We start from the raw sequence: 15026 nt of genomic DNA on the forward strand, positions 1-15026 counted from the left end.
GCGTGTGCATGCGTGTTTGTGTGTGCCTGTGTGTGCGTGTGTGTGCGCGCGCACCGTTGCACTTGGTGGGATCCCGGGATGAAGTCCAGCTTCCTATTCGTCAGCACTCCCTGGAGAGGGCCCTGGTTCAGGTTCCTGCAGCCTGCAAGGGCAGGGAGAACAAGTTTCCACCTGAATCAACTCACGCTTGATGTTCATTCAGCACAGGGGGAGGCCTGCTAAAAAGGCACCAAGTACACCTGTGATTCCATGGGAGATGGGTACCAGCTGAGAACAGCGGGGGCCAGAGTGTAAGCCCAGGAGCCGGGAGGCCTAGGTTTGAATCCCAGCTCTGCCACTTAACTGGCAGTGTGACCTTAGACAAGTAATTTAACCTCTCTGTGCTGCAGCTTCTTCATCTGTACAAGGATCAAGAGGCAGTTGTTAGAACTGAGCAAGGGCAAACTGCATGTTTCAGGATTGGAAAAGGTACGGGGCAGGGTATTATCCTTTCAGCTTACTTATTTAACCTATATGCTGGGAAATAATCTGAAACGCCAGACTATATGAAGACCGTGGCATCAGGATTGGAGGAGGACTCATTAACAGCTTGCAATATATGCAGAAGACACAACCTTGCTTGCCAGAAATGAAGAGGACTTGAAGCACTTACTGATGAAGGTAAAAGGTTACAGCCTTCAGTATGAGTTATACCTCAGCATGAAGGAAACAAAAATCCTCACAACTGGACCAATAGACAACATCATGATAAATGGAGAAAAAATTGACGTTTTCAAGGATTTCATTCCACTTGGATCAACAATCAGCATCCGTGGAAGCAGCAATCAAGAAATCAAACAACATACCATATTTTTACACAAATAATGCACGCCTTCTATGTTTGTTTGCCAACCGCTCTCCCCTCTCCCTTCTACGAGGTATTTTCCTAAGCTCCAGCTGTGCAAATTTTTTTCACATGTTGCTATAAAAAAATTAGCATAGCGCACTTACTACCAAAATGCTTTGTGGAGGGAGAAAGTGGTTGGCAAGCAAATGTAGAAGACTCCTGTTATTTTCATAAAAATACGGTATTGCTTTGGGCAAATCTGCTGCAAAAGCCCTCTTTAAAATTTTAAAACGCAAATATGTCGCTGTAATGACTAAGGTGGGCCTGACTTAAGCCATGGTATTTTCGATCACCTTACATGCATGTGAAAGCTGGGCAACGAATAAGGAAGACTGAGGAAGAATTGAAACCTTTGAATTGTGTTGGCAAAGAATATTTAATGTACCATGGACTGCCAAAAGAACGAACAAATCTGTCTTGGAATAAGCACAGCTATACTGCTCCCTAGAAGTGAGGATGGCAAGACTTCATCTCACATACTTTGGACATGTTATCAGGAGGGATCAGTCCCTGGAGAAGGACATCACACCTAGTAAAGTAGAGGGTCAGTGAAAAAGAAGAAGACCCTCAATAAGATGGACTGACATGTGGCTGCAGGCTCAAGCATAATAAAGATCATGAGGATGGCGCAGGGCCAGGCAGTGTTTTGTTCTGTTGTACATAGAGTCACTATGACTCAGAACCCACTCAACGACACCTAACAACAGCAATACACAAGTGACAGCTGGACAAGGAGTAAGGAAGACCGAAGAAGAATTGATGCCATTGAACTGTGGCTTTGGTGAAGATTATTGAGTATACCATGGACTGTCAAAATAACGAAAAATCAGTCTCAGAAGAAGTACAACCAGAATGCTCCTTAGAAGTGAGGATGGCGAGACTTCGCTTACTTCAGACACATCACCAGGGAAGACCGACTTCGTGTTTGGTAACGTAGAGGGTCAGTGAAAACGAGGGACACCTTCAGTGAAACGGACTGACAGAATAGCCTCAACAACGGGATCAAACGTACAAAGATCACAGAGATGGGGCAGGATCAGGCAACGCATCGTTTTGTTGTACATACGGTCGCCAGGAGTTGGAATCCACTCACCGGCAACCACCGTCACAACCAACGTTATTATAATTATTAGCTGCTATTATAATACAGAAACTGAAGGGACTATGTGGCTCCATCTCAATGTCTAACCACTATTGCTAGATAATTGAATTGACCACATTGAGGCCCACATTCTGGGTAGGGGTTTGTGAGAGTGGAACCTGTGCGTGTTGAGTGTGTGGGGGTTCTCACAGCAGGCTGTCATGCCGGTTTCAGAGGGCGCTAGAGTTGTCTGGCAGCTAACTACACAGGCTCAAAGCATTTTCTTTTAAAATGTAAATATATGTTAACTATTAACTGGAATCTAATTATGAAATTATACATTTTCACATCAAAGTTCACGGATAAGGAATTGTATAACAAGTAATATCCTTAAAAAAATTGTCTGAGCATATTGTTGTGTGCCATCAGGTTGATTCCAACTCATAGCAACCCTGTAGGACAAAGTAGAATACCCCATAGGGTTTCCTAGGCTGTAATCTTTGAAGAAGCAGATTGCCACGTCTTTTTCCCATGGAGTGTCTGCTGGATTCGAACCAGCAACCTTGGATTAGCAGCCGAGCACTTAATCGTTGTGCCACCAGGGCTCCTCTGTTTAAGCATAACTCCAGGTATTTGACAAAAAAAAAAAAAAAAATTGGTAGCTTAGGGTGTTCCATTTCAGTACTTCCAGGGACTTGGATGGTTTTATGTTTGCCTATCTTGAGTAACCTTTATCAGGTGCCAGGTTTCGCTTTACTTGGAGGTTATACCCAACTTGTTCCTTTGGAAAGTGTTTAAAGAAAACACATTTTATACAGGATAGAATTAAAGTTGCCTTTTGAGCTGGAAAGTGCATGGATGTCATATTATTTCAGATCTGCATATTAAATGAGGCTCGGAGGGAACTCTGGGTAATGCTGGCCCCGCATTTGTCTGTCTGCCTCCTCCACGACCCGCGTGACCCTCTCGTTGCTCATGCGCAGTCCCTGCAGACAACAGAGCGTAGGAAGGTAGAGAAAATAAAAAATAAATCCCGGGTCAAATCAGTGCTATCGGGTTGGTTAAGAGAAATAGTTAAAAGTGAGGGGGTCACCCACCAAATGGGCCCTGAGGACCTTCAGGAGGGCTACCCTGGCTCAGGGCCCTGGCCTGACTCCAGTGGGGCTTTTTCTGCCTACAGGGGGTGTCAGGGATCCTTCAGGCTTCTCCGCCTTCAAAGGATTAGTCAGGAGTTAGCCCTAAAGGCCTCCGTTGCTATGAAACAATTGTTTATGTTTTGGAAGAACCTGGGAGCAGATGGTGTTTTGATAAAGACTCCACTCTGGGTTCCCACCAGAGAGACCCTGTTTATCCTGACCCGTGGGGTGACCAACAGGAGCAGGGACGCCTTTTCTGTCCCTCTTCAGTAAGGTAGCCACAACGAGCAGAATGTGGCACTGTTGGGTACTTTGGCAACTGAGGTAAAACGAACAGGCGTGCTCTGAAAGCAGGCACATTCGCTCCCTGAAGAGCTCACTGCTTCCAAATTATTCATTAGCCCGTTAGAGCCTGAATATGATGAATTATGGAAGAGGGTTTGCAGTTTCTGTTAAAACCAAGACCAACCGTGTATCCTTGGATTTTGTTTTTATTGAGTTCCGTTAGTTCCAGGATAGAAACAGCGTGACTGTACAGATTGAGTACACAGCACTGAAAGTACAACAGTTTGCTCAGCCTCATAAAGTTAGCGTGACATTAAATGGAATAGACACTTGTCTATAGCTGCACATCAGATATGACTTGATACTGAGGTGCTCTTATCTAGGGATTTTAAGGAGTATTTTCAGGGTTGGTAAAGACAGAGTGGGAGGGCAAAAATAAATGTAAAAAACGTTGTGAACTGGAATCTAGAAATCAAGACATTAGAAGGTCAATAAAGGTTTGGAGGTCAGGGAAGGCTCTGTGTTTCCTATGAGGCGTAAGTGTACCCCGGCCATTAGTCAGTCACCTTTACCCCGTCCTTCCAAGGGGCGGCTGGAGGCCTGGCTGGGTATCTGTCTATCCCACAGCGAGTTGCTGAGAGCCTCTCATGGCTGAATGGTGGGAGAGAAACCACAGCCTACCTCCTGAGTGCACGGAGCGCCCTGACAGGCTCACGCTGGCCCAGGGAAGCCAGGCAGAACAGCTTTCTCTCTCCCTCAGGATGTGGCCAGTGCAAGCGTTTTAAAATAACTCGACACCCCTGGTTTCAGGGTAACCACATTGGCTTATGTGGACGAAGCCTGTTACTTCCTTGGAGCGATGCTTCTTGTCATGTGCCATCTAGTCGATTCCGACTCACAGTGACCCTACAGGACAGAATAGAACTGCCACATAAGGTTTCCTAGGCTGTAATCTTTATGGGAGCAGATCGCTAAGTCTTTTCTCCCACTGAGCGGCTGGTGGGTTCGAACCACAGAACTTTCTGTTAGCAGACGAGCACCTCACCATAGTGCCATCAGGGCTCCTTGGAGTGGTGCTGAGCTGCTGCTGCTGTTGCTAGGTGCCGCCGGCTTGGTTCCGACCCATAGCCACCCTGTGTACCGCAGAACGAAACACTGCCTGGCCCTGCACCATCCTCACAACTGTTGCTGTGTTTGAGCCCATTGTTGCAGCCACTGGGGTGGTCTGTCTCATTGAAGGTCTTCCACTTTTTCACTGACCCTCCACTTTACCAAGCGTGACGTTTTTACAAGGGATGGTGCTAAACCTGCAAAATTCTAAGTCTCAGAATCTCGGAGTTATAGAGAAACTTGGAAGTCCAGCCAGTACCCATTCCATGCTTGCTCGCATCCCCACTCTGTACCCTCCCTAGTGGGCACCCAGCCTCTGCTTGCACCCCTCCTCCTTATCAGGGCAGCCTGCTCAGTCCCCAGCAGCTCCATGACATAATGCCGCCTTACACCTGTATGTCTCCCCAGGGTCCTGAGCTCCAGTCAGCCTCCCTTTGGTGCAAGCCTCATGAGGGCAGGAGCTGACTGTGTCTCCCAGCCTGTGTCTTTACCTAGCGGAGTGCCTGGCCCTAACAGGTGCTTATTAAATATTTTTAAAATTTCTCTCTAAATTGGTTCTTTCCGTTGAGCTCCTACAAATGAGTTCTTCTAGTATTTGAAGATAACTGTCTAGGCCAGCATGTGTCCCACATCTTTCAAACCCTCCTCCTCTGATGTGACTTCACGTCTCTTCATCGTCCTGGTCTCTCTTATCTGAGCAGGGTCTGGGTTGTCTCTGTTCCTTCAAGCAGAGCCGGTATGTAGCGCTAGTCGTCAGCAGCCACCGAGGGCACATGACTGGCCTGGTCAGCTTCCAGCTGGAATCCAGATACGCCTCGTTCACCGCATTTTCCTTCCTGGGAGAGCAGGCGCATGTAATGAGATTCGTCCTTAATGACTTCTTGCCAGAGAAGGCAGAAGCCACATTTAGAAGTCCTGCCTTCTCTCGATTAGCCATATAAAATCATATCATCTGCTTCAAAAAGCAGGTTTGTCTCTCTGCCCCCTCCACCCCTTTTTTTTCTGACGGGAAGAGTATATTTGTTCTTAAGATTTTTTTTTCCAGATCTTAGCCCGTTTGGGTCCCTGGCCTGTTTGTCCTTCCAGGTGCCTGCTGCCCTCTTCCGGTCGTCTGGTTACAGGCCCGGCAGCCGCCTGGGCCTCCCTCCTGTTCTGTGACTTCTCAGCACCCCAGAGCTTGCTTCCTCCCTGCTCCTGTCTTCCTCTATGGAGGGAGCCGGCTGGGACCTAAAGCATCTGCACTCTCCAGTCGCCTTTCCTTTCCTCACCCTCAAACCCTGGAGTCCGCCTCTCTCCTCCAAACTTGAAACCTGCCTTATAAGGAGTATGCTGGTTTTCCACCCGGAGTTGGCGAGAATTCTTAGACAGCATGACCATTTTATATTAAGGCTCCTGGCACTTCCACCTCACCTACCAATCTCTGTCCTATCCCCCGCAGTCCCTGCTGCTCTCTGTCAAAGGTTTTTCTCTAAGCGTGCAGGACAGAAAGCGGCCGTTGCGCTCTGCTCTCTGGGTTAACACCCTGCCCAGTGATGCTCAGCTAACGCAGGGTAAACTGACCAGCCGGCCGGCACCCGCTCTGAGACCCTTACAGAAAGCCCGGTTACTTCAAGCTCTAGACTGAAGGCATCTGTGAATGGTCCAGTGATCAGCAATCTGCCCCTTTGTGTCTGACTCCACCAGGAGGGTGATAAGCATCGTTGACATTAAATGGTAGCTGTCGTTATGATTGATGCCTTAAGCCACGCTAACGTGGAGCGTATCATCAGCGATAAGCTCCTTGAATGGCATCAGCTCTCCAGGTGCAGCAGCGTTACCTGTCACTACCTAGGAAATCCCATGGGGTGGTTCCACTCTGTCATGTAGGGTCACTATGAGTTGGAATCAACTTGACAGCACACAACAACAAGTTAGGTAGAATTAGACCTGAAAAAAATGAAATGTGTAAATCTATGTTGAAGAGCACTTAAAGATGTCACATGTTGCCTGAATAGGCTAGGTTAGGCCCAAATCTCAAAGGTTTCACACAACAGCGGTTTGTTTCTTGCTCACGTAAAGTCTGCTATGGGTCCAGGTGATTGTCCAGAGCACCTGTCCTCCACGTGGCACCTCAGTTGTACAGGCTGGTGGAGGTTTAACCTGCCTGAGGCTGCACCATCTGGAAAATATGTTCCGTACGGCAAGAGATGAGACGGCTGGACAAGTTGAGCACTGGTACTTTAAAGGCTTTGGAAATGACATACCTTGTTTCTGCTCCTGTTTCATTGGCCAGTTCTAGTCACGTGGCCACCCCTAACTTGAAGGGGTCAGGCAAGTGCAGTTCCCAGGTACCCAGAAGTGGAGGAGAACTGGGTGAACATCTGTGAAGCCTTCCACCACCAGCATCCTACTCTTTTTCATGCAGGTACTTTGATGAGCCGATGGAGTTACTGAGCGGTTCTTTTTCCAGCTGGGATGACAGTTCAGATTCCTATTGGAAAAAAGAGGCCATCAAGGATACTGACACAATTCTGAGAACTGCAGGCTATGCAGACAGGTATGGACAGTGAAGCTATGGGTTGTAAACAGTGAATCTGTGCATCTCTATGAAAAAAATTAGTGCTGTGTGACCTGAAAACCTTTCTAAGACTAGAAAATGGTTTTGTTGTACTAATTCAGGAACATTCTTTTTATTTTACACGCGTGTTTCTAAATCAGAGGGTGTACATCCAAATCAGCTGGGGACCTTTGAAAAAACAAGTATGCATCGGCCTTTCCCTGGAGAGTCTGATTCCGCAGGTCAAGGGTGACCGAGACCAGGAATGTGTCACTCACCCTCCCCCGTTTTTGTTTTTAATGATATTATGTTTTTGGTGAAAGTTTACAGCAAATTAGGTTCCCATTTGACAGTTTCTACACAAATTGTGTAGTGACATTAGTTACATTTTTCACAAAGTGTCAACATTTCTCTTCAATTGCATTCTGGTTGTTCCATTTCCAATATTCTAGTTTCCCTGCCCTCTTATCTTCTTATCTTTGCTTTAGAGTGATTATTGACCTTTTGGCCTCGTATAGATGTTTTTGCTAGAGCACCATACTCGTGGGTAATATCTTTTATTTTGTGTACCAATTGGTTATTTCACTAAAAGGTGACCTCAGGGATTAGTTTCAGTTCAAGGTTTAAATAGTCTCTCAGAGCGATAGTCTCAGCGAGTCCTCTAGTCTCAACTGGTCTAGTAAGTCTGGACTCTTTAAGATTTTGAGTTCTGTTCCCTGTTTTACTACTGTTCTATCAAGTCGTATCTATTGTGACCCTGTAGTGATAGCTGGGCACTGTCTAGTTCTTCTGGTCTCAGGATAGATGAAGCCGTGGCATGTATAGGCCGTTAGTGCTGTAGACTAGTTTCTTCTGTTATTGTTGTTAGGTGCCATCAAGTCAGTTCTGACTCACAGTGACTCTGTACAAGAGACCTAAACTTTGCCCAGTCCTGTGCCATCCTCACAATCTTTGCTATGTTTGAGCCCATTGTCACAGCCACTGTCATCCATCTCATTGAGGTCTTCCTCTTTTTTGCCGACCCTCTACTTTACCAAGCATGATGTCCTTCTCCAGGGACTGATCCCTCCTGATAACATATCCACGGTATGTAAGGTGAAGCCTTGCTGGCCTCGCTTCTAAGGAGCACCCTGGCTGTACTTCTTCCAAGGCAGATTTGTTCGTTTTTCTGGGAGTCCGTTAGTATATTCAATATTCTTTGCCAACACCATAATTCAAAGGTGTCAGTTCTTCTCCGGTCTTCCTTATTTGTTGTTTAGCTTTCATGTGCACGTGAGGCGACTGAAAACATCACGACTTGAGTCAGGGGCACCTTAGTCCTCAAAGTGACATCTTTGTTTTTAACACTTGAAAGAAGTCCTTTGCAGCAGATTTGCCCAATATAATACATCATTTGATTTCTTGACTGCTGCTTCCGTGGGCATTGATTGTGGATTCAAGTAAAATGAAATCCTTGACAACTTCAATTTTTTCTCCACTTATAATGAAGTTGCTTATTGGTCCAGTTGAGAATTTTTGTTTTCTTTATGTTGAGGTGTAATCCATACTGAAGGCTGTAGTCTTTGATCTTCATCAGTAAGTGCTTCAAGTCCTCTTCCCTTTCGGCAAGCAAAGTTGTGTCATTTGCATATTGCACGTTGTTAATGAGTCTTCCTCCAACACTGGTGCCACATTCTTCTTCATATAGTCCAGCTTTTCAGATTATTTGTTCAGCATACAGATTGAATAAGTATGGCGAAAGGATACAGCCCTAGCACACACCTTTCCTGATTTTAAACCATGCAGCATCTCCTTGTTCTGTTCAAATGACTGTCTGCTGGTCTATGTACAAGTTCTGCGTGAGCACAATTCAGTGTTCTGGAATTCCCATTCTTTGCAATGTTATCCATAATTTGTTATGATTCACACAGTCGAATACATTTGCATAGTCAATAAAACACAGGTAAACATCTTTCTGGTATTCTCTGCTATCAGCCAGGATCCATCTGACATTAGCAGTGTTATCCCTCATTCCACATCCTCTTCTGAGTCCAGCTTGAATTTCTGGCAGTTCCCTGTTGACATACTGCAGCAACCATTTTTGAATTTTCTTCAGCAAAATTTTATTTCCATGTGATATTAATGATATTGTTCAATAATTTCCGCATTCTATTGGATCACCTTTCTTTGAAATAGGCATAAATATGGATCTCTTCCAGTAATTTTGTCGGCTAGCTGTCTTCCAAATTTCCTGGCATAGATGAGTGAGTGCTTCCAGTGCTGCACCCATTTCTTGATACATCTCGGTTGGTATCCCATCAATTCCTGGAGCCTTGTTTTTTGTCAGTGCTTTCAGTGCAGCTTGGACCTCTCCCTTCAGTACCATCAGCTCTGGATCATATGCTAATTCCTGAAATGGTTGGATGTCGACCGCTGCTTCTTGGTACAGTGACTCTGTGCGTTCCTTCCATCTTCTGATGCTTCCTGTGTTTTTCGATATTTGGCCCATAAAATCCTTCAGTATTGCAACTCGAAGTTTGAATTTTTTCTTTGGTTCTTTCAACTTGAGTAACGCCAAGCATGTTCTTCCCTTTTGGTTTTCAAACTCTAGGTCTTTGCACGTTTCATTATAATACTTTGCTTTGTCTTCTTGAGCTGCCCTTTGAAATCTTCTGTTCAGCTCTTTGACTTCATCATGTCTTTTAGCTTTAGCTACTCAGTCTCCAAGAGCAACTTTCTGAGTCTCTTCTGACATCCATTTTGGTATTTTCTTTCTTTCCTGTCTTTTTAATGACCTCTTGCTTTCTTCTTGTATGAAGTCCTTGATGTCATCTCACAACTCGTCTGGTCTTCAGTCATTAGTGTTCAGTGCATCAAATCTGTTCTTGAAATGGTCCCTAAATTCAGGTGGGATATAATCAAGCTCGTACTTTGGCTGTGGGTACAGGTGATTCTCCAGAGCACTTTGATTGTCCAGGCTGTTGGGTATTTAACCTACTCTCCCTATTTTAAGTTATTATTTACATAGAGTAAAATTTCTCTCTTTTAGGGTACAATACTGCAAGTTTTGACAGACATACACAATTGAGTAAGTCCCACCAAAATCAAGATACAGAATATTTCCATCACCCCCCAAATTTCCCTGTGCTACTCCGTAGTCAGTACCCCCCACGCCAGCCCCAGCCCCTGGCAACTTCTGGTCTGTTTTCTGGCCTTAGAATTTTGCCTTTTCCTGAGTGTCGTATAAATGGAATCATACGTTAAGTGGCCTTTTGAATTTGGCCTTTCTTAACTTTTCATGGTGCATTTGAGATTCATCCATGTTGTTGTGTTCATTTCTTTTTATTGTTGAGTTTATCCATTTACCTGCTGAAGGACATCTGGGTGTCTCCAGTTTTGGGGGCATTACGAATAAAGCTATAATAAATATTAATATACGGGGTTTTGTGTAAACATAAACATTCTTTCTCTTGAGTAAATACCTCGGAGTGGGACTGCTGGGTGCATATGTTTAACTTTATAAGAAACTGCCGAACTATTTCCCGAAGGAGCCGTGGCATTTTGCATCCCCACCAGCAATGTATGGAGTTGCGGTTGCTGCACAGCCCCGCCAGCATGTGGTGTTGTCCTGAGAAGTGTGTACTTGTTCCTCAGTCATGTATCTCATGATTGTATCTCATGGTTTAAATTTGCATTTTCCTAATGACTCATTATGTTGAGCATCTTTTCATGAGCTTTTTTTGTCGTCTGTATGTCTTCTTTGGCGAAGAGTTCTTTTCCCATTTTTTGTTGTTGTTGTTGTCTTATTGAGTTTTGAGAGTTCTGTGCATATCCTGGATCCAGGTGCTTTATCAGATAGGTGGTTTGCAAGTGTTTTCTCACAGTCTGCCTTCTTTTGAATTGAGTATTATTTATAATTCCACTTACCTCTACTCTCAGCTTATTATTTATATACTTTTTAAAAAACTTTCAGTGGTTCCCCTAGGATTTACAATATATATTTTGATTTATTAAAATCCCCTTTCAAGTAATATTATACCACTTCACATGCAGTGTAAGGCTCTTACTACAGTGTACGTCTAGTTCTTCTCTCCCACTTTAGTGTTAATGTTGTCATACATTTTGCTTCTTTATTTTTCTAAACTTTTTTTTAATTGTACTTTAGATGAAGGTTTACAGAGCAAACAAGTTTCTCATTAAACAATATACTACTGTTCTGTGACATTGGTTGCCAATCCCACAACATGTCAGCACTCTCGCCTTCTCGACCTTGAGTTCCCCATTACTGGCTTTCCTGTCTCTTCCTGCCTTCTAGTCCTTGTCCCTGGGCTGGTGTGCCCATTTAGTCTCATTTTGTTTTATGGCCCTGTCTAGTCTTTGGCTAAAGGGTGAACCTCAAGAGTGACTTCATTACTGAGCTAAAAGGGTGTCCGGGAGCCATACTCTCAGGGTACATTTAGCTTTTGTATATACTATAACACAGGATATGTTGCTACTATTTTTTGTTAGATAGGTATCTTTTCGGGGAATTAAAAGTCAGAAAGATTAACTTATCTTCATTTATGCCATTTCCTGTGCTTTTCATTTCTTTGTGTAGATCAAAGTTTCTATCTGATATCATATTCCTCATACTTGAAGAAATTCCTTGTAGTGGAGGTCCATTGACAATGAATTCTCTTAGTTTTGGTTTATTTGAAAAAAGTCTTTATTTTTCCTTCATTTTTTAAAGATATTTTCACTGGGTATTGAATTCTGGGTTGGCAGTTTATCTTTCTGCATTTTAAAGATGTTGCCCCTTTGTCTTCTGGTTTGCATAGTTTCTAACGATAAGTCTGCTGTAATTCTTATCTTTGTTCCTCTGCATGTAATGGGTCAGTTCCCCGCCCCCCCACCCCGCCCCGCTGTCAAGATTTTCTTTGTCATTGACTTTCAGCAGTTTGAATATGGTATGTCTTGGGGCAGGGGGTGTCACAGGAGACGAGTATTTATCTTGCTTGATGTTCTTTGAGCTCTTTGGATATGTGTCTGCCATTAATTTTGGGAAGTTTTCAGCCATTATTTCTTCAGATGTTTCCTCTGCCCCATTCTCTCTCATTTCCTTCTGGGATTCCAATTATACTTAGGTTATGCCATTTGATACTGACCAATCATTCTTGGATGTTATGTTGTTTTAATTTAATTTTTGTTTTTCACTCTTTATTTCTCTTTGTGTTTCAGTTTGTGTAATTTTTATTTATCTATTTTTAAGTTCATTGATTCTTCCCTCAGTGTGCTGAGTCTACTGATGAGTCCCTTGAAGACATGCTTTATCTCTGTTACCATGTTTTTAATTTCTAGTGTTTTCATTTGATACTTTATTATAATTTCCATCTCTCTGCCGAAATTACTCATTTGACCATGCATGTTGTTCACCTTTTCCACTAGAGATTTTAACATATTAATTAATTTTAAATTCTCTGTCTGATGGTTCCAATATCCATGTCATATCTTAGTTGACTTTTGACCATGTGTTGTTTTTTCCTGATTTTTTTGCAGGCTTTGTAATTTTTTCTAAAAGCAGCATCTTATGTTGGTCAGTAGTTGTTGTTGTTAGGTGCTGTCAAGTCAGTACCAACTCATAGCAACCCAATGTACAACAGGGTGAAACACCGCCTAGTCCTGTACCATCCTCACAATTGTTGTTATGGCTGAGCCCATTGTTACAGCCACTGTGTCAGTCCATCTCACAGGTCAGTAGAGACTGATGCAAATAATATGTGTGCCTGAAAATTGGCACGTTTGTGTTTTCCTAGATCTTTAGGGAGATTGAGTCAATCTAGTCAGGAATTAAGCTGGTTTTGTATTTGCAGTGGTTGTCCTCAGAGCAGCTTTAAATCCCTCTAGCATTTCTTATGTATGGGTGGGGCTGGTTTGCCAGAGAGTTTTTCTTAATCTATGCCCTGCCCTGAGTTTAAGGTCTTCCCTTTGCTCCTGCACCACAGAGAAGGTTTCTTTCCACACTCTTGACCCTCCACTAGTCCGAGATTGCTGTTACTTGTTGCTTGTTGTCATGGTGGAGATGGTGGTGCACTCTTTTGTCTCATTTAGTCTTAGGCAAGCCCTGCGTCCGCTGATTTTGGGAGTGAGGGGGAGTGATTCTGCTCCAGTACCCCAGGAGACCTCTGATAGTCTGGGCCTAGGACTTACTCCTTCATCTCCACTATGAATAGACAGTTGTCTATTTGTTTCCTCCACTCACAGTGGGTCTTCTCCATGCCCACAGCAACTGCTGTTCCCTTCTTCCAGGCCTACACTGGGAGAAGAGCTTGCATGTAAGTGGGAGTTTCCCTGTGTCTAAGGCCCCCAGGAGTGATACCCCCTCACAGTAGTCCATACGTGGCCTCTAGCCATTACTTAAAACATTTAGCTGAATTCTTACCAGCTTGTATGGAGTCCGGCACCTACCCCTGGTAAGCAAGTGCCCACATCCCATCTCTCCTTGGAAGCGTCATTCTTCCCGTAGATTTTGGGCAGTTGGTTGGCCTGCAACCTCAGCTTTCTGATCAGATTCAAGAAAATTTGTGATTTTGCAGATATTTGGCATGTTTTTCTTGTAGGTGTGGAGCAACATTCTTTCCACACCTTCTTTCATTTGTTTTAAAAGTTCCACAGGCTTTGATGTGCACCCCTAGCTGGGAGACATTATTTAAATGGAATCAACTAGATGGTAGGCACGGCAAAGAACTGTATAATTTATTGTCCAAACCAGGGAACTTTGAAAGTGTAAGGGGGCACCACTAATACATTGGGACAAGAGGTGTAGCCTGGGATCATGCCAGATAACTGGGATTTATGGTTACCCTGCTCATTTTATGTCATACGTGTAGAGCAGTATATTACAAACGTGTGTTCAGTACTTACCAACTGACCCGTGGAGCTGGAATTTAAAATAGCAGACTCATTTGGAACAGGAAAATTCCTTTAAATATTGTGTGGTTTATCTATTTTTTTATTAGAATATTCAGGCTTTTGGAAAAAAAAAAGTACCCTTAAATCTTTTTACAAAATGACTGCTGTCGATTTTTTAAAAAACAAAGTGGCACATGTTTATATCATAAATGAGAAGAGCATTTGCCTCACCTCAAGTCAGTTGAACCCATTCTGGCTGTTTTCACTTGTAGACCTACTGCTCGCCGCAAGCCAGACTATGAGCCAGTTGAAAACACTGATGAGGCGCAGAAGAAGTTTGGCAACGTCAAAGCAATCTCTTCAGATATGTACTTCGGAAGACAAGCACAAGCTGATGTAAGGGTTCTACATGGGCCCCCGCAGAGTGGGAAGCAGGCACAGGCGTGGGGGTAGAGGGGCCATGGAAGGAGGTGTTGCTGACTGAGAAAAGGCTGAGCTTGTGGGGCTGGTGCCTCGGCCCTGGCCCAAGATTGTTGGGGCCAGGCCTTGAACCCAGATCTACGTGATCACCTGCTCGGGCATGCTGGCTCGGCTGGAGGAGTGGTTGGAAGGCAGGGGCCGTGCCCACATTTCTCTTATTGCTCACACGGTATTTGGATAGCCATTCACACGCTATCTTTTGAGTGAATTTCAGATAACTCTTGATACAGCTATAATTTATTATTTAATGATTTTTAACCATAGTTAAATGAAGTATGTGTACATGTTTTGGGGAGTAGGTATATTTATTTTAAGGTTGCTGCCTCTTTTCTCATCAATGTTAATGAGCTCATCTTAGTGGAGTCTCCTTAAGTGGGAAGACTCAGATGGAAGTGGAAGGTGGGGTTTCCCTATCATTACCTGTTGCCGTCGAGTCCATTCATATCGACCATATAGGACAGAGTAAAACTGCCCCATAGGTCTCCCAAGGAACGGCTAGCGGATTCGAACTGCCCACCTTTTGGTTAGCAGCCGAGCTCTTAACCACTGTGCCACCAGGTCTCCTCCCTCTCATTAGAAGGGCTGATCTGCTTACCTAAGCTCTTGGAGTTAAGAGCTATTGCGGGGCTTCTTGGACTAGTCAGA

The 15026-nt window shown here is 44.1% G+C and overlaps 1 protein-coding gene across 1 annotated transcript in view; it reads left to right on the forward strand.

Annotated features, from left to right (window-relative positions):
• Positions 1–15026, forward strand: part of ARFGAP3 (ADP ribosylation factor GTPase activating protein 3) — a 73401-nt gene that overhangs the window by 41646 nt on the left and 16729 nt on the right. Inside the window, exons 12-13 of the mRNA XM_003419722.3 lie at positions 6903–7034; positions 14174–14297. Of these exons, the coding sequence (XP_003419770.2) occupies positions 6903–7034; positions 14174–14297 (256 nt within the window). The remainder of the gene's footprint in view (positions 1–6902; positions 7035–14173; positions 14298–15026) is intronic.

The sequence above is a fragment of the Loxodonta africana genome, chromosome 4 (assembly GCF_030014295.1).
Source record: "Loxodonta africana isolate mLoxAfr1 chromosome 4, mLoxAfr1.hap2, whole genome shotgun sequence".
Classification (NCBI taxonomy): domain Eukaryota; kingdom Metazoa; phylum Chordata; class Mammalia; order Proboscidea; family Elephantidae; genus Loxodonta; species Loxodonta africana.